This window comes from Leucopleurus acutus (assembly GCF_964270905.1).
Source record: "Leucopleurus acutus genome assembly, chromosome: 9".
In the NCBI taxonomy this organism is placed as follows: domain Eukaryota; kingdom Metazoa; phylum Chordata; class Mammalia; order Artiodactyla; family Delphinidae; genus Leucopleurus; species Leucopleurus acutus.
In genome coordinates, this window is record NC_139144.1 from 108,774,658 (window position 1) to 108,798,222 (window position 23,565).

General features: G+C 54.3%; 1 protein-coding gene across 2 annotated transcripts in view; it reads right to left on the reverse strand.

The window, feature by feature from the left end:
• Positions 1 to 23,236, reverse strand: part of VIPR2 (vasoactive intestinal peptide receptor 2) — a 76,355-nt gene extending 53,119 nt beyond the window's left edge. For both annotated transcript variants that reach the window (XM_082845982.1, XM_082845981.1), the window contains exons 1-2: positions 23,111 to 23,236; positions 20,629 to 20,728 (exon numbers count right to left, since the gene is read on the reverse strand). In XM_082845982.1, the coding sequence (XP_082702108.1) occupies positions 20,629 to 20,728; positions 23,111 to 23,173 (163 nt within the window). In that variant the 5' untranslated portion in view covers positions 23,174 to 23,236. The remainder of the gene's footprint in view (positions 1 to 20,628; positions 20,729 to 23,110) is intronic.
• Positions 23,237 to 23,565: the final 329 nt, after the last annotated feature.

Consider the following 23,565-nt stretch of genomic DNA (forward strand, 5'->3'; position numbering starts at 1 on the left):
AGTACATAAATTCATACTATATTAACATTCTTACATATTTAAAGAAAACGTTGCTTTTTGAAAAACTACTTAGGACACATCATCAAGCACAAAGACATCACTAGAAACACACCTCCGGCCGGTGGGCAGTGCAGCCTGCAGACCTGGGAGTGTACGGATGAGCAGGGTGGTAAGGAGGGATGTGCCTACGCGATGAGGGCAAGAGACAGACAACTGGGGACATACGAGCTTCTCGCTCCATTTCCCAAGTCTCACGAAAATGGCAGTTGAGAAATTTGAAATGGCAGTTCCTAGAGATGTCATAAAACTGAAGACAGACAGCATGTATGTGTGTTAAAGATTCTGGTGCAGCAAAGGGGGCGGCAGCCCAGCCCGCAGGAGGTGAGCAATGGGGGTGCCCTTAAAGGGCACAGGGGGCCTACGTTTGGGAGAATCACATCGAGTTTGAATTCTGAACTCTGAGAACTCCAGACTTCCCTGCCCTGCTGGGTGTTTCTGGAAGCTCTGTTGGAGGAGCACCAGGGAGCCCCGGACCAACCAGGCCGCCTGGCACGGGATGGAGGGCACAGGAGTGGCTCCGAGAACAGCACTTGGTGACCACTCTGTGTACTAGATCATTGCGAGAGTGTCTTGCCATTGTTCTGGTACAAAGTTTGATGCTAATTATTGATAGAGAGGTGGAAAACTAACTTATAGTTCCAGGAATAACATAGAGCTACACCGGAAAGGAGCCTGGAACTGTTACAGGGTCAACTGTGGTCATAATAACGTAAACCACAACCGTGAAGGGACTCGGCGGGCGGGGCCGGGGGCGGGGGCGCAGCTTGGAGAAAGGGGAGAGAGCTGCCAGGCAGGGGCGACTCCCAGCAGAGTTCAGCTGGACCCAGGACAAACTGGGGAGAGGAGGCTTGTTTGAAAAGTGCTGAATAGTCCAGACTGCATGAGAAAAAGTGGCGTGGGTGAGGCAAGCAGGGTCTGCGTGAGAATTTATTTTTGTTACACTATCGTAGCAACCTAGATATTTGAGATGGTGATAATAAAATCAAGTCTCAGTCTGAAAACAGGAAAATTTTGTTCACATCAATCGACTGAAAAGTTACTTGACGAAATTCAGCAGCCATTGCTAGTTTTTAAAAGCTCTAAATAGAATAACGAAATACTGAGACTGCCTTAACGTAGCAAAGACCATTTGTTAAAAGAAGTAGCTATTATTAGAAACGGTTAAGCACAGTGTACAACCCAAACCAGGACCCTACTGGGCACTTGCGGTCACCATCATGCTTCAACGATACATTACCGCTTTAGCTAAAACAATAGATAAAATGAACTGAACAGATTCGCTAAAATAAAGAAGAGGAAAAACCCTAGAACTGCACTTTGCAACGTGGTCACCACATGTGGCCGTTTAAGCCTAAATCAACTGAAATTAAATGCAATTGAAAATTCAGCTCCTCAGCTGCAGTGGCCACACTTGTAATGCTCAGCAGCCACATGTGGCTGGTGGCTCTCGTCTCACAGCTCAGACACACATTTCCATCATCCCAGGACAGCGTCACCCTCGAGCTGTAGCTAAAACGAGCAAAAAGTAAAACTAAAAAGCCACTCTTACAAACTATCAGGAAACAAAGCAAAGAGAGAGAATAACAAACCCATCATTACTGTACATAAACTATCGCTGGGGGTAAATTAGCCCAAACAGATGCAACTTTCTTCAGTCATGGTTTTTCAGCTAAAAATGGCCGTATAAATCACCTGAAATATTTTATGAATAAATTATAAACAAGAATGAGAATTTTCTGGTAAAAATTTATTCATCACTTATCACACAAATCTTCTCCGTCTTTCAAAACCCAAAACAAGGAGGAGGAGGTCTCTTATCCAAAGTGGGGGTCAGTGGCTTGGGGACCTGAAAAGCACGGTAGGTGCTTAATACCTTAAGTATCTTCCATTGATTGAAATACAAAGTGTGTTTCTATCACTTCAACACAGAACACACAGCCAAAGCCTTTCCTTTGCGTGTGGGCTTATTGACTGGGCTCCTCTTCGCTTTTCTTGTGTAAATCATACTCTGACCTGTCCTCCGTGATTTCCAACTTCAGAGCACTGGAAGCGGGCTGACTTAGGCTCCCGCAAAGCTAGGCTTCCAGACTCAATCCTAGCCGTCATGCTCACCTCCAACCCTACGGCTGCTTAGCAACTCAATTTTTCAGTTTTTCCAAAGCACACAAATTGATTTTCCCAGAAGCAAGTGCTTTTTTTTGTACTCCTCAGCTTCCATACTGTTTAATTAGCACCTGGGTGAGTAACAGACTCGGGAGGCACTGACACGTTGTACACTTGGCAAAGTGTCCCGGAAGCTGCAGAGAGGAGGTGGCGGAGGAGCCCCGACCAGGGCCTGACCCAGGTGCCTCCGTGAACCAACCGCCAGGCTTCGCAGGAAAGAGCGCACAGGAGCCCAGCGTAAACCGGCGGGGGTGGCTTCCTAAGTTCCTCCTGGGAAGGCAGCTTAGTCCCCTGAAAGGAACATTCTAGATCAAGAGGTTCAGAAAAACTTGTCTTACGCACGGTGCAGCCTCCAGAAATTTCTTAAACTTCACGGCAACTTGAACGGAACATACTCGGGACATGGATGAGTTGTGCTCAGGAAAGGCTGCTATTAGAACACGTGTCTGTGTTCTGGAACTCAGAGGAGACAGCTGCAGTTCACCTGGCCCGAAGCAGTCTTTTTTTTTTTTTTTTTTTTTTTTTTTGCGGTACGCGGGCCTCTCACTGTCGTGGCCTCTCCCGTTGCAGAGCACAGGCTCCGGACGCGCAGGCTCAGCGGCCATGGCTCACAGGTCCAGCTGCTCCGCGGCATGTGGGATCTTCCCGGACCGGGACACGAACCTGTGTCCCCTGCATCGGCAGGCGGACTCCCAACCACTGCGCCACCAGGGAAGCCCCTGAAGCAGTCTTATGAAGGGGGAGGAACCGACCACCATGGAAAAGAAACTTGTACCCGAAAAACCAACTCTCTCTCCAAAATATCCGCGGCAAGTCATACTCTCACAGATGATGGTACACGTGTTGTTTTGAGTCCCGGGTTTATTTTCTCATTATTTCAATGATATAAACAGCAATTCGTTTTCAAGAAAATCAGGTGAGTCACTACTTAGGTGTTACACTTCGTCTAGGGCAGAGCTTTTACAAACACTATGTTTCCTGCTCATGGGTTCGCAGAGCAAGGTTGGGGCCAGAACCCGTCTCGCTGTCACTGCCCTCTCCCTGGAAGACCACTGTCCCCACTGGCCCTCTGTGACCTCCTGGGACCTGGGGAGATGTGCTCCTACCACTCCAGTCTTCCACGTTCAAGGTGTTTTATGATGAAAGCCCTGGACACAGAGCCAGAGGCATGAACCGAGTCCAGGTGCGCAAGCAGACTAAGACGGCTCTGAGCACTCGTCCAGCGAATGCAGGGCTAACGTCTCAGGCGAGGCTGTGACCACGACTGACGTGGTCTCCCGCCCTCTCTGGGTGAGGCTCCTGGGGCATCCCCAGCAGTGGCTGTGCTCCGATCTGTCCACATTTTTACCAAGAGAGAAATCCAGTCCCCTACCAGCACCGACGCACAGAGAGAGACAGCACAGCAGTGGGACAGCGGAGGTACCCAGGCAGGCTTGACTCTTGACGGTGGCCACAGTGTGATGGAGGTGCTTCCCACTGTGACCAGGAGCTCCAGGGAGGGGTCTCCGCTCCTGCGGCCCGGCCTGTGAGGAGAGGGTGGGCGGACCAGCACCTGGGCATCCAGTGGCGGGAGGCCTCGTCCCCTGGGTCACCTTGCTCAAGACGGAGCGCAGGGGAAGTGCTGCAGGAGCAGGCATGGGCAAAGGAAAAGGAGAAAGAAAACTGTTTCTGGCACTAACGTACGAGGCCAGGCGACAGCTAACATTACCAATAACACCTTCCGTTCAAAAGTTTAGTTTAAATTTGAAGTCATAAGTGGCAAAGCTTCTTCCAGAATCAGAAGCTGCAGGGAAGCCCAGGAAGTGCTCTTGGGCTCCGAGGCCAGAGCCATGCTGGTCACTGGATCCCCAGCCCGCAGACAGCAGGTGCTGACCTGGTCTACCCGTCCTCCTCTGGGATGGGCTGGTGGGACCTCATCACCGGGCGGGTAAATGCCCCTCAAGCCGCAGCTCCTGGGGTGGGGGGTCTCACAATCCCACTTCCTCTGCCCCTGGTGATGAAGCCGGAGCCCCAGGGAAGCCCAGTCCAGTCCCGTCAGAGGACTTTCAACTGCTGGTTGTGGTGGACACAGCACTGGACACCGTTTACTTGTTTCCAGGCGCTTCTGTGCATCAGCCACGCCTGTGTCGGTGAACAGGTGAGAACAGGCGCAGCGAGATGGGAAGAAGGGCCCATCACCTCCTCTGCTGTCTCCTGGCTCCGACCCCGGTGGGCAGGCGGCCGAGCGCGGGTGTCAGTGTGAAGACGACACAAGGGGAGATGGCGAGGGACACTGAAGAGTGGCTGCTGCTCGACGGCAGGAAGAGCCACGCAGAGGCCTCAGCTTGGGGTCAGCTCAGCTCGACTGGCCTCCCCCGCCGTGATGAGCACACCCTCCAGGCCAAGCCCCTTCATTACGGAGATTTTTATTTGCGTTTCATTGTTTTAACCTTTGCTCGAGAGGAAGCAGAGAAACGACGCTTCTTGCCCCCCGGCCACTCCTTGTATAGAATCTGCCGTGGCCAGAACGACGCGGTCTCCAAGGCTCACCTGACCGGCAGCACCTCGTGTGCCCGTGGACGACCCCGTCAGAGGGCAGGTCAGTGCCCCTCAGCCCAGGCTGGTGATGGGGCAGCCAAGCGGCAGTGGAGGGTGTGCCGGGTCCTTCCTACACGCCCCCGGGGCCCGCTGTTAGTACCCATACCCAGGGTTCTGGTTTGATTCCCCTGGACAGCACTTCTCAGTTTTTAAGACTCTTGGAGGTTCCAACGTGTACCCAGGGCTGAGACCCACAGTCCTGGGGTGCAGGCGCTGGAGGGACCTCAAGGATTACGAGTGCGGTGCTGACGGGGCCCCAGAGCAGCAGCCCCTGGCGACTTGTTAGAAAGTTCCCGTGCCCCACCCCAGGCCATTGCACCAGAGACCCAGGCTGACCCCCGTCCCTGCGGTGGTGCTGAACCGCTCAGGGGCTCATGGCAGCCACGCCCTACCTGGCACGGGAAGGAGGGTGGGCTCGGAGCCCACAGCTCGCCAGGCCACAGCCCCAACCTCGCTAAGCCTGGCTTCCTCCCGTGCAGGGCGGGTGAGTGCTGGTGAGCCAACCGGGCGGCTCCTCAGGGGCCTGCTTGGCACAGGGAGGCCTGTCTGGCCGGCGGGGTGACTCCCGGTCTCACGCCGCCGCCGAAGGGCCGGGCGTCCCTGGACGCTCCACCCGACGGCCCCCAGCACCTCCACAGACCCAGAAGGCAGTGCTGATGACCAGTGCATCCCGCGAGCCCACTGAGGAAAGCACTGCTCTCGGGACGGGCAGTGACAGCAGCAGCGGGGCTGGGTCCCACCCTCATGAGCTCATTTCATCCCCCAAACTCGCAGGCCCGGGGTGTCCCCAAGTCTCATCGCACAGACGAGTAAACGAGGCATTGAACGGAGCTTGGCTGAGCTGCCGGAGGCTCCCCAGCCCTGCCCACAGCGCCTCTGTGCTGTGGGCCGGGCTGGGTGGGGCACAGACACACAGCGGGGGCCCAGCCCAGCCAGGCCGCTTTCGCCCTTGGCCGTCCCTGGCAGCACTGAGCCCGGCCTGGGGCTGGGCAGCATGGAACGTCGCCGACCCACCTGCACCTCCTGGGTGGAGTGTGGCCCCAAGGGGCCCCTGACCCTGGAGCCCCTGGTGAGGGCTGCTCTCCCTGCTGTGGGGTCCGAGAGCGCACTGCTGGGCCGAGGACGCAGAGGCCACGTGCCGGCTGGGCGGTGCCTCGGGGGCAGGGGCTGTTGTCAGGGCTGCTCTTGTTTCCTGTGCTTCCGTCTGCACTGATTCAGGCCACACTAACTGCTGGACATCTCTGAACAGGAAGAAAGCACTTTAAGAAGCAATGTCACGTTTCCTCACTCCATCTGTCATCCTCCTCGTGAGCCCCTTAAGTAAGTGCTGGGGCTCTGCCTGGTGAACAAGGACTTCGGGGCAGAGGGCCAGCTGGGGGTCATTCAAAAGACCACAGAGGGGCTTCCCTGGCGGCGCAGTGGTTAAGAGTCCGCCTGCCAGTGCAGGGGATGTGGGTTCGAGCCCTCGTCTGGGAAGATCCCACATGCCGCAGAGCAACTAAGCCCATGCACCACAACTACTGAGCCCGCGCGCCTAGAGCCTGCGCACCGCAACGAAGGGTAGCCCCCACTCACCGCAACTAGAGAAAGCCCGTGCACAGCAACAAACACCCAACGCAGCCAAAAATAAAAAATAAAATAAAAAAAATTAAAAAAAAAAAAAGGACCGCAGAACTTCAGAGTTGGGAAGGACCTTCTGGCTCTCGGTGAACACGCTGCTTCACAGCGGGGGTCCACACCTAAAGAGGCTCAATGACCCCCCAAGGTCTTGAGACCCATTACATGCACATCAGAGCCTTCGCCACATCCTGTTACACCAGCCTCTGTCCACTAAGAACTTCTCAGTACCTAAGAGAACAATACGAACCCCTCACTGAGACACCCTTAAAATTCGACAGACTCTTCCAGGCGTGCGATCTTAAATTGCGAAAGCAGCACACGCCCTGGACCGTGCAATCACACAGCACGTCAGTCCAGGCACGAGGCGGTGTGGCCCGTGCTGCGAGCCCGTGTGCAGCCTGCAGCGGCGGTGAACCCGCTCATGTTTATGGACTACCTGGAGAGACGTCTGTGCTGCAGGTGGAGCTGGGCCCTTCCCACTGGCTCAGGGCACAGTCTCTGTCCTGCAGGAAACTCAGGTTAGGCCCCTCGTGTTTCTGATCACTCTGGTCTAAGGCACAGCCTGGTCTGCTTAGTTAACATGCCTTCTCCACCTGACTTATTTCAGGCTAGTGGGAGTGGAGGGCAGACTGGGTTCGGATCTGCTGGTGGTGGTTTTCGGGGCTCCAGGGGGCTTGGAGGCACTCAGGGGTCTTGGCACAGGTGCTCGTGGTGGAAGCCAGCACCTCCTCTCCCATGGACCAGGGGCCGCCTCCCCCCAGCTGTGGCCCCTGACCCCTCTTGGCCCTCGCCCTGGTGGCTGTCCTCCTGAGTAGAGGACAACTAGAGACCCAGTGGACCTCTCTGCCCAGCTGCACCAAGACGGCTGCCAGCCACCTCTCATCCCTGTGTCCCCCAGCAACATGAAAGTCCTTTCACCGGTGGGGGACCTCCCTCCCCTCCACAGGAGAGCAGACATCACAGAGCATTCCAAGGACTCTCCCCAAAGAAACCCTCTCCCCAAACAGTCCTGCCCCCGCCCCCTTTGCCTTCCATGCTGAGAGTGTTGGGGAAACACCCCCTCCCAGCGGCCTCCTCCTGGCCCCTCATGGGCGTCTGGCTCCTGCCCCTACAGGGCTCGATGGCATCCTATGCACCTGCCCATACACCGCATACACAGGGGCGTCACGTGCGTTCTTCCCACAAACACAGGGCGCCCTATATGCTGGAGTATCCTTTGCTTTCTCACCTAACAATATACAATATGTCGTGTTTTTCATGCCATTTGTGGCGTGTGCCATCTTTTTTAATGGCTACATGTTCCAACACCCACTTTACTTGTGCTGTGAATAGCAGTGATGAAATAATTGTCTGATCAGAATTCTAGTTATTAAGTACTTAATAGATGCCCCCGAGGTGCTTGGACTTTTACCCCACTCTTGCAGAAGGGACTGTAGTTCTTTCCCAAATGATGAGGAACAGCTCTTCTTTCAAGAGAACGCTAATTAATACATGTAAAGAATGGCTAGAATTTTAAAAGCTGACATTTTGGACCTTAAATACTGGCTGACCGAGCGTGAATCATCCACAGGGCACGAAAGCCAGGAGGTGGGAAAGCCTGGGAAAGCCCAGCAGCCCCACAGACCACCTGCCAACTGCAAAGGGAAAGAAGAATTTCATTTTCAAGATCCTGGAGTCACTTTCAAGCGGTGACCAAACAGCATAATGGGATGTTGTGGGCCATAACGGGCACCAGAATGCTGACATTCAGGCAGCCGCCTGCCTCTCCTCCCGTGAGGGGACCGTGCTGATCCAGGAGATTTCCATGGATCCTCTGAGCGCTAAAACTCTGCTTTAACAGTTCTAAAGAGAGGAATTATCTTCACTGTGGCCCTCGAAGCCGTTGATCCATCTCCTGTGCCCAGCGCCCCCGTGCCTAGTATCACTTTAAAAGACTGAAAACTTGATGGACAGGCTCACCAACTGAGTTGGGAAAAATCCTTTTTTAAAAGGGTGCTTCTCTGTGAACCCAGCCATTTTTTCTGACCCGAATCACCGGACAGGCTGCCTCCTGCCCACCTGCCTGTCTGAGGGCCCTGCTTCAGGCTTATGGAGGGGGACGTGAGTTACTGTTTTCTGCAGGTAAGTACACAAGCCAGTCTTTGAGGCCCCCGGGGCCAGGAGGACTCTGACCAACAAACATGCTTTCCCAGACCAGTGGGCGCCCCGCATTCAAAAGGCCACAGAGGTGGCCCGGGGCGGCCCCGACCCTCTCACTTCTCCCAGGGCCGCGAGAGCAGCGCGGCCACGAGCAGCCATCCCCTTGGGGCTCCGGTCACTGTCAAATTTGTCCTATGCCCCACGGCCAAAACGGGGCTGTGTGCAACTTCTCCTCTCAGCCCTGGCCCTGCGCTTGGATCCTTCAAAGGGCAGCGGCAGAAATCTCGCCATATCCTCACCATCACCTTGCTTTGACTTTCTGCTGAGACCACCCCTCCAAATACTCCCATTCCTGGACACTCAAGTCCCTGTTCCCCAGCGGTCTGAGCTGGCCATACAGCACAAGAAGGACCCCGGGGGTCTGTTTCCTGACCTCAGGGTTGGCAGGGTCGAGATGCGGACGTTATCCCCGCAGCGGCGGCACAGGGAGCCCCACTGTTCCACCTGCTGCATCCTGGCGTCTCAGGGCTCACCGCGGAAGCAGACATGATGCTGAGCGGGTCCAGACCCCCAGCCCTGCGGACGGTGACGCGATCGCTGCGAACCCTGCCCTGGACCTGGAAGCTCTGCAACACTGGTCCACATCCCCATCAGCCCCGCCCTCAGCTTTGGATTTGCTCTTTGGGCACCTTTGATGCTTCCTGTTCAGGGGTCCAATTACAAATATCCTGTTTCTCTGCGTCCTACAGAGTCCAGCTAATCTCTCCACTAACAGTGATGATCAAACTCTACCAAATGGAGGAATCTCTCTTTCTGTTGCTCTAAGGATGCATATCTACATCATTTATTCCTAAAATACATGTAGTGAGATAAGGAGAGCTACAGGCATGCTGGGTACTGAGCCAAATGCCTTTCTAGTAATGCTGCAGTCAGGCATGATGACAGTACTTGCTAGTGGCAGAAGCAGAGTGGAAAGGAGCCTTTTGAGGGGAAACACCCCGAGTGACAACCCACCAGAACTAATCACAGCCTACGTCTGGGCTGCGCGCTTCTCAGAGACAGTCAGTGCAGGTGAAATCCGGCCACATGCTGGGAGGGGAGCTGCTGCAATCAGGACTCAAAAGCAACTTACAGAACAAGCTCAGGGCGTTTGATAACAAACCCCTGCCCGTGCAGACAGAGATGGAACAATTCATCTTCCAAACAGCAGAAACAGCAGACTGTCCTTTCCTCATGACTCGGCACAGTGTTTGGACCGCTGCAGCCATGCTCTCTTAAAACTTGCAGTGACGAGCATTCGTCTCTCCAACAAATGTTCACCGAGCGCCCACTGGTCTGAGGCTGCCCGAGGTACCTGATGGAGGCCCTGGGCCGGGAGGGCCTCACCAGGTCTTCCTGCAGCAGGAACACTGCAAGTGCACAAGCCGACCAGGGCACCAAGGCGGGCTGGCTCTTCAACATCCCCCTGCTTGTAACTGAGTCCACACAGCAGGTCAAGCCTTCGGGTGTGGACCGAGGCCCAGGGCCATGCTGCTCCCTAGGCCCCCTGCGTGAGAGCCTGGATTTTACACAGGGGCAAACCCAGGCGCCGCGACACAGCTCCGACTCCAAGTGCCTTAGAGGGCTGCAAGGAGTATTTTACCGGGAACTCATCCTTCAGACAACTCCTGGACACCCCAATATCCTAACTAGGGTGCTACAATGATCCCACCCTTGCTGGGCTAGAGGCGACCTATGAACCAAGGCCTGGGAAGGACCACCTGGGGGGGCAGTGCCACCAGACGGCACCTCGATCAAATCACTTTGGAGCTTTGAATGTGGAAGTAGCGAAGTTTAACTTCAGTTCAGACGGATTCCATTAGCTGGAGTCGTATTTTGGGACTTGAACTAACGTTAAACCAAGACTCAGAACCCAGAACTAACCAAAGCTCTTAACTGAACAGAAGAGTTTTTCAAAGGAACATCCGGAGATCCAGTTTGAACCTGTCTAAAGAACACGCTGAATCCAGTAAACCCCAAACACCAAAATGTCCTCCAAACTGGGTGAACCTAGTGCCTGCGGTCGGCGTCCCGGCCAGCACGGCTGCCCGAGGACTGACTGCAGATCCCTCCGAGACGGGCCCAGCACCTTCACGCCTCTCTTCCGACATCCGTACAACGGGGCCCTCGGGAGTCCCGGTGAGGTCCTGCTACGGGGTCAGTTTAGGAAAACTGCTGGGGAGGTAAATTTGTGCAGATGCTGTGCATTTCACCGTCGAGATGTCTGCTGGTGTCTTGTGTACACATTCTCAACAACCTTCCCTCCAATGTCTGTGACCACCTGGGGCATTGCTGGTGGTGTCACATGAGCTCCCAGGCTAGCAGAGCCGAGCCGCGTCCGCGAGGGGACGTCTGGACTCAGCTGACGGGCTGGGACTGGATGCGTGGGGAGTCCTGCCATGTTATTCCCAGGGTAATCTTGCGTGGATTTATGAGCAGGACTTGGGCGGTGTCTTGGGATCGGGCCGGGACATCCATCTACCAGCGCCAAGACAAATCGTCCTCATACAGTACAGCAGACGCACAGCTGCACGTGCCCCCCAGGGCAGGACGCCTGGCTGTGGCGTCTACAGCTCCTGGCCCAGACCGGCCTCTTGCGGGACCATCCTCCCAGGCTGTGTGCGAGGGCTGGGGGCCAGGGGCCCCTGGCACGTCCACAGCTCAGTGCCCTGGGTCCCATCCTGCTGGCCCCTCCAGCCCCGTCCACCCCGGGAGCTGTGCCGGGCGCTCAGTCCCCTCTCTCCCCCTCCTTCTGGGCCGAGCCCCTCAGGTCCGCCCTTGGCCACTCCCCCTGCCTCCAGGACCTGCTGCCCCAGATGGTCCCACTGGTGAGCAGGCTCCAGCCTCCCTCCCAGCCCTTCCTTCTGCCTCTGCTTAGGCTCCCCAGAAGCAGCCGCTGCTCACCACAGCCCCGAAGGCGCCCTCCCCGGGCCCCAGCTCCTCCTGTGTGCTTTCCTTTCTCCTGCGCTCCTGGGGCGGCTGCCCCCACCACCATGTGGCCGCGGCACCTTCTCAGCCACCCTCTCCCTGCGGCCTGGCCTCTGCTCCGCCAGCCTCCCGTCCTCTGCCGTGGAGCACGCCTGCGTCACCTCCACCTGAAACGTGACCCGCCTGCGAGCCCCCCCCAAGCTCCTCTCAGAAGTGTCTGCTCCGTGAACCGTCCCGAAACAGCTCATAGCAGACAGCGTGCTTTTCAGAATTCCCCTGGGGCCAGCTCCAGGCTGCGGGTCAACGCTGTGCTCCTTCCTTCACCCACGCATCCCCTGTGTGCGCCCCCAGCCCACCCGACGGCTGGACCCGGCTGCTCTGGGTGCCGACACACACCTCTCCTACCTGCCCGCGCGGCCAGCCCACCAGCTCCAAGCTCTGCAACAAGCCCCAGGAGCAAACGCTCCCCACCCCCCCGAACTTGGTGAGCTCGGGTGCCTTGCACGGGGCCACACAGGAGCAGAGCGACAGCGCTTGCCGGGGGGACACAGGAGGCACGTGCTGTCCTTGTCGCCGGGGCCCAGTGGGCAGCCAGGAGGCCTGGCCTCACCCTGTGTCCCCTCACACAGGCCTCAGTCCTTCCCTTGCAGAGAAGGAAGTAGCTGTAAGAAGTCAGAGACTGCTCGCAAAGCAGTAGTAGCCCTTCCCTGGGGTGGATAAGAGGTGCCTTGAAAGTGTCAGTTCTTGAGCTGCGGAAGCCCTACCCAGGGCAGGTCACAGCCCGGGCGATGTTTAAGGTGCAGACATCTGGGGCGCTCTGGGCCCTGACTCAACATCCTGCACTGCGGGGCCTCCGCCTGCAGCTGAACCCCGGCCGCCTCTGATGGTTCCTGTTGATACACAGAGAACCAGGCGTGTCATGAGGAAGCTGACGGCCAGGAAGTCAAGGAGGACTCACCAAATGAACGTGCTGCCCCAAAGCCCTCGCCGTGGGCCGGAGGAGAGAAGGGGCTGTTGTCACAAAGTGAGTGAACTGGTGGGGATCCTCACCCCAAGGGGAAGCTTCAGTGGAAGGTGCAGACAACTAGATGGACATGAGCCCAATCTCTCTGTAGCCATGGCAGTTCAGAGGAGGCCCCTCAACTTTGAAGCAGGCTTTGGAGAGGAAGACCTTCATCTAAAGCATGCCTCTCTTTCTAAGATGCCAAGTATGGCTTTGTGAAAAGAGTGCTTGACTTAGGGTCCAGGGAGCTGGGCTCTGCCACCAGCTTGGATGAGAGACTGGAAAGTCCACTCCCATTTCCTCACCTTGATGGGCTGACGACCACCTTCCAGCATCAAGATTGGGACCCCCCAACGCCTGCTCTGTGGACATCTCCCGTCCTTGTCCTGAGAGTGGACACTCTCAGCCTTCCCTCCGTCCTGGGCACTGGGAAGGTCCGTATGTCTGCTCCTGGGTCAACAGACGCCGGACAGGAGGGTCCCTGGCAGGTGCCTTGGTGCCAAGAGGCTGAGGAACCAAGATGGGCCCCTACCCTGGAGTACAAGGGGGTGCGCTCATCATCATGAGGAGGGCCACACCCAGTGCAGAGGCCAAGGAGGCGGCTGGGGCTGGGTGGTGGTGATCAGCTGCAGGTGGGACAGGGCTGCATGGAGTGAATCCACTCCAGGGCCGAGCACAGGACACACATGGAAGCCGAGACCGCCGTCCCCGAACACACAGCAAGTTTATATAGTCAATTACCAAAGTACCGATGACCAATTAGCTTATGATCAAAAAGCTCCCATTCTTATTGGTGGCTTCCCCACTCACGTTTTTCCTGCCGTAATCTCCGAGTGAAAATAAAACAAGCCCTCAGCCATTTTTCTGTCACTGTCAGCTTCTCGTTCAGAGTAGACTGGCGTTATTCCATGTTCAGGTTCTCCAATTTCCCCCCAGAAACCCTTCAGTCCTTTGACTCGAAGCCCCGTTATCCCTGCTCCCCGCCCTGTGCATTGCCATCGGGGGCTTGATTTGGAGTTCCCAGAGGGGATGACGTGTCCTGCCCAATTTCTCATCACCCTTCTAGCCTGGTATCTGCTCAATAAGAACATGCTGGAAAAATCAGTGAACGACAGAGCCAGCCAAGGCTCCAGCAATGACAGTCCACTCCATGATCCAAGGCGACCCCCCAAGAACAGGCCAGCTACGAGGGCTCAGAGACAACCACTGGAATGGATGCTTGACCCAGAAAACTCTACAAAAACTCGCAAGTGAATGGGTGCCTGGGAAGGGCTGCGACCGGCCCAAGCAACCAAAACATGCACAGCTGAAGCCCCGGGAACCTGGGGGGGCGCGTGGCTGACACCTGTAACTCTGCCCCCATCGTGGCAGCACCAGCTGTGCGCCCATGAGCCAGCGCCAGACGGCGGGGGCTGCAGCAGGGGCAGCGGCTTCACTGGCCGCTTGTGACTGAAGTGCAGTGTGCCGAGGAGCCTCCTGCAGGCTCCCCCACCCCAGAAAGGGACCCTGCGCTTTCACATCACAGGATGCGAGACGGTGGACTGCAGGAAACCACTCAACAGCCTGAACCTGCACTGCAGGCTCCTCTGGACAGGGAGCCGCAGCCTCAGAACCAGCCCCACCGGCGGGAAGAGTGACGGGACCTTTTCAGGACGCGGCCTGCGTGACACTAAGTGGGGGCATGGAAGGCGGAGAGGTGCTCGCGGGGGAGGCGGCTGCGAGCAGCTGGCTGAGCTGTGTCTTGGGGTCACCAGCACCTTAGAAAGATGCGCGGGAGAAGTAGCTTGGGGCCCAACAGCAGCAATGCCGAGTGGCACCAAGCTCCTTCCTGTGACCCAGCAGAGCACGGGTTACAGCCTCCTCACCTGTGGCTTCCAGGTGTGCTGATGCTCTACCTGCTAGTAATTGACTTCTTGCGCATGATTCCTTTCATGAGTTTAAGCATAAAAGTTTAACTCAGAGTAGAAATTTTTTCAGCGAGATTTGTTTCCTATAAAAAGTAAAGTTAAAGCCATTACTTTCAGAAAATCAAACCAATATGTAATTATTATTTAAATATCCAAGGCTGGTAGCTGACCTTATTGAGTTTAGAAGTTAGAAGACATTGCATACGAAAAGACCCACCCTAAGGAAAAAAACAGATCAGGCTGTTTGCCTTATCAGCTCAAAGAGCTATTTGGACGAGAACAAGAACGTACTACATCAGAGAGAAAACTGAAAGGGAATGATGGGCCTCACATCACGCTGACCTCAGAAGGGCAGCAGGCGCCCTCTGACCCACATGGATGTAAGGAGGTAAGATGGAGGGAAGTCTGCTCACAAGTCCCACTCGCAGGTCAGCTAAGGACCAGGAACAGACGCTCGTCAGGGAGAGGGGCAACCACCACCTGCCCTTGGGCCAGAGGCAGCGCTGCCTCGGTGCGGGGCCGGGGCGGGGGGTCAGAGAAGAGTTGCAGACAAGGGTCACTCCGCCACGGGACTTTCTGAAGAGAACACGCTCATGAAGCTGCCTAGTTTCCTCTGTGACAAAGAGATGCAGGAAGGAAAGACGAGATGAAAAGTGGGATGTAATTAATTATATTCTGTGTGACACAACCATCACAGAAATAAGCAAGTCTCTTAAAATGATGTTATCTAGTCATATGAGAAGGACGTTCTGATTTCATGCATAGTCAACCCTCAATTGCTGGTGAAATATTTTACTGTCATGAAGAAATGCAGTCACTAGAGTATTGCTTGTAAGCTACCTAAAAGTCCAGGAGCCTGGGACAGACTAAGGAAATCTGTTAGAATACTACATAGCTCTTAAAAGGAAAGTATAAACCAATTCAGAACGGTTGCCAAATACATTGCTAAAGTTAAAAAAAAAAAAAAGAAAAACAAAGTACAGACCAGAGCTGGCTTCCATCTGCACAGTGAAATGGGGAGGGATGCACATACACTGTGCACACGTGAATTCTAAGAGGGAGGGACACATGCTGTGTATGTATGGCATTTTTTCTATGTGCATATATCACAATTTTTAATATGAAGTTTTTCATTAATTTGTTCAGCAAAAGCTTATTTGACACCTTTTTAAATGCCAAGTGCTGTGCAGGATCTTGTGGCTGCAAGGACAGTGGACAACGTCGTAGAGGGACCGACAGCACAGAGTGGGGAGTTATGGCCCAGAGGCCACAGCACGCCCTGGAGAAGAGAAGCAGGATGTCCACGCCTCCTGAGAGTCGCCCTCCTGGAGCTGGGAGCTGGAGCTGGAGCACGCCCACTGCATGGGCGTGTCTTGGGAAAAGGCACTGGCAGCTTTGCTCCGGACTCTTTTTGAGGACGTCTGTAGAGCAACAGCCTTGGCAGACAGACAGTGCGGCCCTCAGGCTGATCTCATTAACCAAGAATGCTTCTTTCTCTGGAGCGAATTTTGGGCAGGACACCAGCAGCCTCCTTGTGACACTGGGGTCTCCCAAGTTCAGGCTCCTCAGCCAGGACACAAACGCACCGTGGGCCTCTCCACACAGGTCCTGAGGGGCTTGGGGAAAAGGGAACCCACAGGAGTGGGAGCGTGGCGCCCACACTGCCCGCGCTGCCAGGGGCAGGTTCCCTCTGATGATGCTGTCTGACAGGGCCCGTGCCTTCTGCGGGCATCCGGGAAACCGTGGCAGGGTGACTTGTTAGCCTGAAGGGGGCAGTATCCATGCCCGCCACAGCTCCTTGACAAGTGGATCAAAGTTAGTCCAGTATTCTTTGTTTGCGAAACGTCAGAGAAAAGTAAGTTCTTTCGTCTAGCACCTCCCGGGGCCCCGGTCTTGAGTTAATGTTCACTGTCATACCCACCTCAGCCACGGCCCAGGACCGTGGGTCCTTCAGGACCTGGCCCAGACTGTGGAGCTGTCAAGAAACATGGGTACCTCCTTGTCCTTCCGAAATATAGGTCACATTCCACCACCACCACCACCGCCCCCCCTCCCCGCCCCGATCTGGGCAAAAATGATGTGAAGTCACAGGAAAGTTCCCATGTGACCCACGCACAGGCAGGAACACCGGGCAGAGCTGGAGAGCTGAGTCACTGCTTACCACCGCGGTCAGCACCTCCCGTGCGGGGACAGAGCTGCCTTGAGCTATACTCTCAGGCATCCGTGGCCTGACTGCCTCATTGGCAGGATTAAGTTAGTCTTAGCTATGAATCAGTATTAACTCACAAAGCTCTAAATACCTCCTAAGCTTTTCTTTTTTACAAAGTGAATCCCTTAAAGGGGTTTAGAATTAAAATTGGTTTTGTCTAGATTTATGTGTTGGTTTGTTTGAATTTGGATTCAACATGTAATAAAAAGAATTCCTTGTTAGACTTATACAAATTATCTCAGTAGAACTGAAAACTTGTTTTCTTGCGTCTTTGGTGCTCTTTCACACCCACTGCTTGTAGCTCCTACAGACCCTCAATATCTCATCTCACTTTCAATTTCGTGAAGCAGGTGCACACTGTTGGCCCTGGAATCGCCCGCACCCCATCCAGCTGCAAGGCCTTCACTCAGCTCCCAGCTCGCTTCATCTATAGTATCTTCGTTCTGGTAACTCAGTACTATTTATATCCTTGGTATTCGAGCCATGCAGATCTCAAAGAGCAACAAGAAAAACGGGAATTTAGAACACGAGTTGCCTTTCTACAGAAAGCCAAGGGCACCAGGCCGGCTACCGTGGCGTCACCTCCTTCCCGAGGGCGGCTGCCATCCGCGAGCTCTTGCCACGGGTCAAAGGTGAAAGGGCTCAGGGGCAGGTATTTTTGCTGTCGAGCTATTATTAAAATAAGAGCCTTCAATATAAGAAAACGTCCAAGGACTGATACTTGTCATTGCAAAGAGTGAATGACACCTTTCCCTATGGCTCCAAACAGGGGAGATGTTTTATGGCCTTTACCTAAGACGTTCTTTCTGCTCAAGCTGATGCCAAGATCTTCACAGGCTGTGCCGTCCACTGTCCAGCACGTCTGTGTGGGTCACCCACAGGTCACCCTGAGGAACGCTGAACCAGGCAGCAGAGCCTGCGAGGGAGCCCTGTTGAGTGTTTTAAACGTCCCGGCCCATCTTTGCACCACGAGGGGCTCCCCAACTGGGGCCCACCTGGCCCAGCTGCCACGCAGAGAGCAACCTGGCAGCTCAGGCAGCGACCACACAGGAGGTCTGCCTGCTCCTGAAGAACTTTTTAAAAAGTACTCGTTGCAAACTTTAAGAACTGGAGCATTTTACCTAGAGTTTGCATTTCTGACGTCCTGTGAAAATAGGAAGCTGGGCAATTCGGCGCTTGCATTTCTCCAGAGCAAGAAGTAGGTGGTGAGGGACATTCCCCACATCCCTGCGGCCAAACGCCACCCTGCCCAGCCACACGCCACGGCTCACACTCGGGCACTGCTGGCCAGGGAACAGGGACAGACCCGAGCCCTTGGAAGGAGCAGAACTAAAAGGACACTGTTTTGAGCTAATTAAGGCCACACTCCATCTACCGGAGCCAACCAGAGATGAAGAGTCTTTTTATTAAAGAAACCTGATCAAGGACCACACACCCTACTGCACAATGGACAGAACTAGCCTCCTTGGACTCGCCCTGTTCCCCCAGGTGCCACGTCTGTCAAGGTGAGTTGTGGACACAAACGTGCAGGTGCTGCACCCGATGCCCGGTCAACCCTGACCCAGCGCGAGGGCGTCTCCTCCAAGGGAAAGTCACGGCCAAACTCCATTCCTTAAAAGTTACGTGTTCCCTGCCGCCTGCTCTGCCAGTTTTGTCGTGTTAACAAAACGTTCTTGGTGAGTATGGGAAGTGAAGAGTGACAAGAAAGAAACACTAAGATGGCACTTCGGGAGATTTCCCCCAAAACAGCAGTTATGAGAGGGGCGAGGGGAGGGGAGCAGTTCCCAGGTGAACGTGAGGGACAGGTGGGCTGTGGGCAGAGGATTTATCAACAGTCATCAACTGACTACAAGTCAGTATGCCTTCCATTATGTCAGTGGGAAAGTTCTCCTCCCTTCCTGCTCCGAGAGTGTCTGCATGTGTCCGGAGCCTGTGGCCGAGGGCCCGGCAGCGTGTCTGGTGACAGCTGTAGGAACTGGAGGTATTCAGCCCCGGGAAGAGGAAGCAGAGCTGTGAGCCCGCTCAGTGCCCGCAGATGCCCCACGTGAAGAAGGGGTTCTGTTCACGGCTGCCCCCAATTCATGCCAGTGCGCGGACGCCGCTTATGGGCAGCCTTAGAGCCCAACAACTAGACTGCCTGATAATGGCGTGAGGGGGCAGAGGCCCCTCCCTCGGGAGTCTCCCAACAGAGGCCAAGGGTCACCCACTGCGGATGTGGCAGACAGTGCCCCACCCCCATTCAGGAGGCCTCGTGGACAGTGTGCTGTGCTCACTGGACCTGGTCCCTGCCACCGACTAGGTGCTCCCAAGGGTTTCAGCCTGTCTCCTCTCGGCATTTAGCTCCCCTAAGTCTCTTAAATTTCTCTGAGGGAACAGACCTCAGTGGCCATGACAACTGTCTTGTCCTGAGACCCTGGTTGGCAAGACCTGGCCTCATGGATCCTAGTAGCTGGCTAGTGGTCACACGTGGCCTTGCACAGCGTAGATCCTCAGGCCACGTTTGAGCCACCTTGCTTGCCTTCCTCTGGACAGAGTTCGAGCAGACCTTTTGGAACACATGGCTCTCGGGATCTCGTGTACACTGCAGAATCACAGGTCTTGAAGGCTGGAAGGAACCCTACAGCCAGAGTCTTCATTTTTCAGCCGAGGGAGTGGAGGCTCCAGGGGCACAGGAAGGGGCACACCAGAGCTGCTGGTCACCTATGAATACCTGAAATGTGTGGTCCGAATTGTGATGCACCGTGAGTGCAAAATGCACGCTGAGTTTCCAAGACTTAATGTACAAAAAAGTAAAATTTGGGCTTCCCTGGTGGCGTAGTGGTTGAGAGTCCGCCTGCCGAGGCAGGGGACACGGGTTCGTGCCCCGGTCCGGGAGGATCCCACATGCCGCGGAGCAGCTGGGCCCGTAAGCCATGGCCGCTGGGCCTGCGCGTCTGGAGTCTGTGCTCCGCAACGGGAGAGGCCACAACAGTGAGAGGCCCGCGTAACACAAAAAAAAAAAAAAAAAAAAAAAGAAAAATTTCTCATCAATGTTTTATATTGATTACAAGTTAAAATGATCATGATTCAGATATATTTGGATAAATAAAATATATTTTAAAAATTAAAATCACGTTTCTTTTCACTTATTTTAACGTGGCTACTAGAAAGTTCAAGATCACCCGTGAGGCTTGCACCCTGCTTCTACTGGGCAGCACAGGTCTGAACACGCCCATGTCTGTGACTCCCATCTGAGGCCTCCGCAGGACACCAGACTTTGAACACATGGCTGTACTTTGATTTTAATTTTTTTTTTCTTGAGGAGAACAAATGATGACACAGAACAGAGAAAAAGAAAACGGAAGGATAAGAGGTTTTTGCTATTGTTTATGATCTGGATGTTATCCCAGAGCCTTCAAAGTTTACAGATACGAGATGGTGCCCAGGGTGAGTGCACGTTGTCCTGGCATTGCTTCTGGGACGTAGAGAAGTAAAGTCAGCAAGCTCACTGTACTCATAACCGGTCTGTCCTTCAGGAAAGCAAAAGTCTCATTTTCCTGTTTGGTTTCTGATAAATTCCCACCATTCTTAACTGGATCAAAATCATCTGTGATGTAACTTAAGAATTTTAAATGCAAGAAATCGCATGAATACTCATTCCATTGAAAATGGAGTTGCTTTTGCAAAGTGTAACAACGCCCATTAAATTACTTCAGTAACTGCTGCTACTATCTCAGACCACGGAAACTATCACTGTTAAGGGTGAGGCTTTCTTTTAAAAGGTTTGTGTGAATGATCCCCCCGCCCCAAACACACCCCGCTGCCCACTACTCACAATGCTATGAGTTTTGCCAGCAGTTCATTAAACGACAGTGGAAGCAGACTTTTTTTAAAACACACAGGTGACCTTAAACACCAGTTTTCCGAGTGAGGTGCAAGCTACTTGCATGTCGGCTCGTGCGCACCATCCGGGCACAGGCTCACTCGCCAGGGACCTGCCTTACCTTTGAATGTTTCTGTTTGGGCCCTTAAAGTCTCTGCACATCTTGTTTCTTCCTCCTGTATTTCCAGATGAAACCGGCATTCCGGGTGAATGCTGTTCACCTGCTCAAGGTTAAAAGAGATAGAAATAACTGAAAATTCCACTATAATGGGGAAGTCAAGTAAAATTTCTACATAAAAGCCCTCAAAACTTCACAGTTCTAAACTGCTTCCAAACTAACACTCATTTAAAAGCAATCACGTTCATATTTTGGCATGGTTATTTGAAAAAAAGCTTCACTATTTACTTTGTAAAGGAATTAGTAAACAAATATAAAACCTGATAGCATCTTTTTTCTGGGCAGGAAAACAAACTTACTAACATAATACATTTTATGTTGTTAGTACTAATTTGGTGGCAATAGAGCTCTTTAATCCAATAATCTTTCAATATTCGAGTCCTCCACTTCATAGCCCTTGATTTAATCAAAGTAAATACATGTTTACTCCTAAGCCCATTCTCAATGACTGCACACAACCCCAGACGCCAGCGTGCTTCATCTAAGGCCAGGCTCTGCGTTCCCTGGAAAGCCCTAATAGGATAACTTTATTTTTAGAGGCTGCAGGTCACATTCAAAACTGAACTTTAGAATTTGGTGTGAAGGAGCTTTTCAAAAAGATAAGGGGTGAGTAGGGAGAGGCCTGGGTGAGAGTCACAGCACTGAGGTTTCCACTGAGCAAGACGTGGGGGACTTCCCGTCAGGCTCCATCACGGGAACTAAAGATGTGACACAAACGGTGAACAACATTGTCCATCAACGTGCGCAAAAGACAAAGCCACATACTGTTTCAGTCTTGGAAGATAATATTCTCTGGTCTCTATTTTCACAAAGGTCCAACTTTCTCTTTTTTTTTTTGGCCACCTCCCACTGCCCACAAATACGCTGTAGGCTGGAGCTGTGCCCCCCTGCTCTCATGTAAGAACAAACTTTTTACTAAAGAAAACCATACTCTTGCGTATATTATGGCCATCTATGTTTAATTATCCTACTATTGAAATAAGTCAACAGAATTCTAACCAGGAATAACATTTCCTAACAAAATTAAGAGAAGAAACTTAATGCTGAATACTTTTGCCACATTTACCCTCATTTTTAAAAAGACCTGAAGCTTGGGTTCCCCTCACCCCCCCCCCCCCCCCCGGCTCATCACTGGGCAGCCACCACTGTACAAACTCCTGGTTTCAGGCTGTATTTTTCACACCTGAACAAGTCAACAGCTTAAATTTCAGAATTAGGGAAATTATTTTGCCTTAAAAAGAAAAATGGATTTCTGTTAAGGTATTAAAAGACACCATGATATCTGACATTCTTGGAATATGCACAGCAATGACTTATTTGGGGACATCCTAGACGTTAAAGCAGCATTAACCGTAATAATTCCTGGTACTTTGAACTAGCTCTTTCAAAGCACTAAAATTAGTAGGGAGGCTCTTATCCTCACAGCATCCCTCTGAGGGAGGAAAGACTTGGTCTGCCTTCACACTAGACAAGGGAGTTTGGCAACCCTGAGGGGTGGGCTAGGTTCATGCCCTCCTGGAACCCAAAATATCCTCAGCAATGACAACTTTCTCTAAATAGCTCCATCCTTGGCTCCACAACCTTAAGGGGGATATGAGTCAATACAGACAGTGATCTGGCCGCGATAGAAAATGCGAACGTGTACACACGCCAACACTGACTCCAGTCTGTCAGAGAGGGAAGCAAGAAATAGGGTTCACAGTTTTTGTGGTTTTTTTTTCAAGGGTCTTCAAATAAAAGGAAGAATTGCTGAGAATTAAATAATCTACAAATACACTCATTTAACAAATTTCTATTCAGCATATCGTTTCTTCCGGTGCTCTTAAATAATGATTAAAAAAATCAACTTTCTGAAGCTACATCGCGTCTCCCTGACACACACTGAAGCAAGACAAAAAGCAGCAACAGTACTAGGAGACGGAAGGGGAAGTAGTTAAAGACAAAGCTAACTGCAATTTCCCTCGGAAACGTGAGGCCTGCGGAGGTGACCAAGCCCTACCCACCACCCGACTCGGGCGTCCCTGGGCCCGAGAACCGTCCTCGCCGGCCACAGCCTCCGGGAGGACGCGGTCGGACCCGCTCCGCTGGGAAGGGCGTCGACCAAGAAACTGGATCTTATTCCCAGCGAACCCGGGACGGTGGAGGCGACAGAGCAAACGCATCCTCCCAGCCCGTCTCCAACCCGGCCGGGCGGGGAGCTCGCTTCTTCGCGCTCGGCGGGGAGGGTCCAGAGCGTCCCCGGCGGCCCTGCTCCCTCCCGCGAGCCCGGCGGGCGGGTGGGGACCCCGAGACCAGCCCCGCTCCCCGCGCCCCCAGCCCAGCCCGCGGCCGGACTCGGGAGCGCAGCGCAGCCGGGCGCGGGGGCGCTCCCTCCGGGGAGGGCGGCGCGCAGGGCAGGGCGGGCGGGGGCTGGGGTCGCACTCACTGGGGCGAGCAGCCAGCCGCAGCAGGTCAGCAGCGCGGGCGGCAGCAGCGCGGGCGCCCTCATCCCGGCTCCGCGGCACGGACCTGGGCCGGGCAGCCCGTGCGCAGCGACGCGGTTCCCGCCTCCCGAGGTGCTTGCGCGGCGCCCGGCGGCTGCCGACAAGTCCCCTGCCCGGGTTGTGCCCCGAGGCTGCCGCTCCGCCCCCGCGGTACCCCGTCCCCGCCCCGCGCTCCCCGCGCCCCCCGCCCCCGAGCTCCCTTCCGTCCCGGCGCCGGGTATCCGCCCCACGTCCCGCCCCGCTCCCTTACCGCCCCCCCCGTCGGTATCCCCTCCCCGCGCCCCTGGCCCCTCCCTCGTAACCCCCGTGCTGGGCTCGCTCCCCACGACAGTTCAGCAGCGGGTGAGGGGTGCGAACAGGTGGGCGTGCTGGGCCAGCACAACTCGGAGGAAGAGGT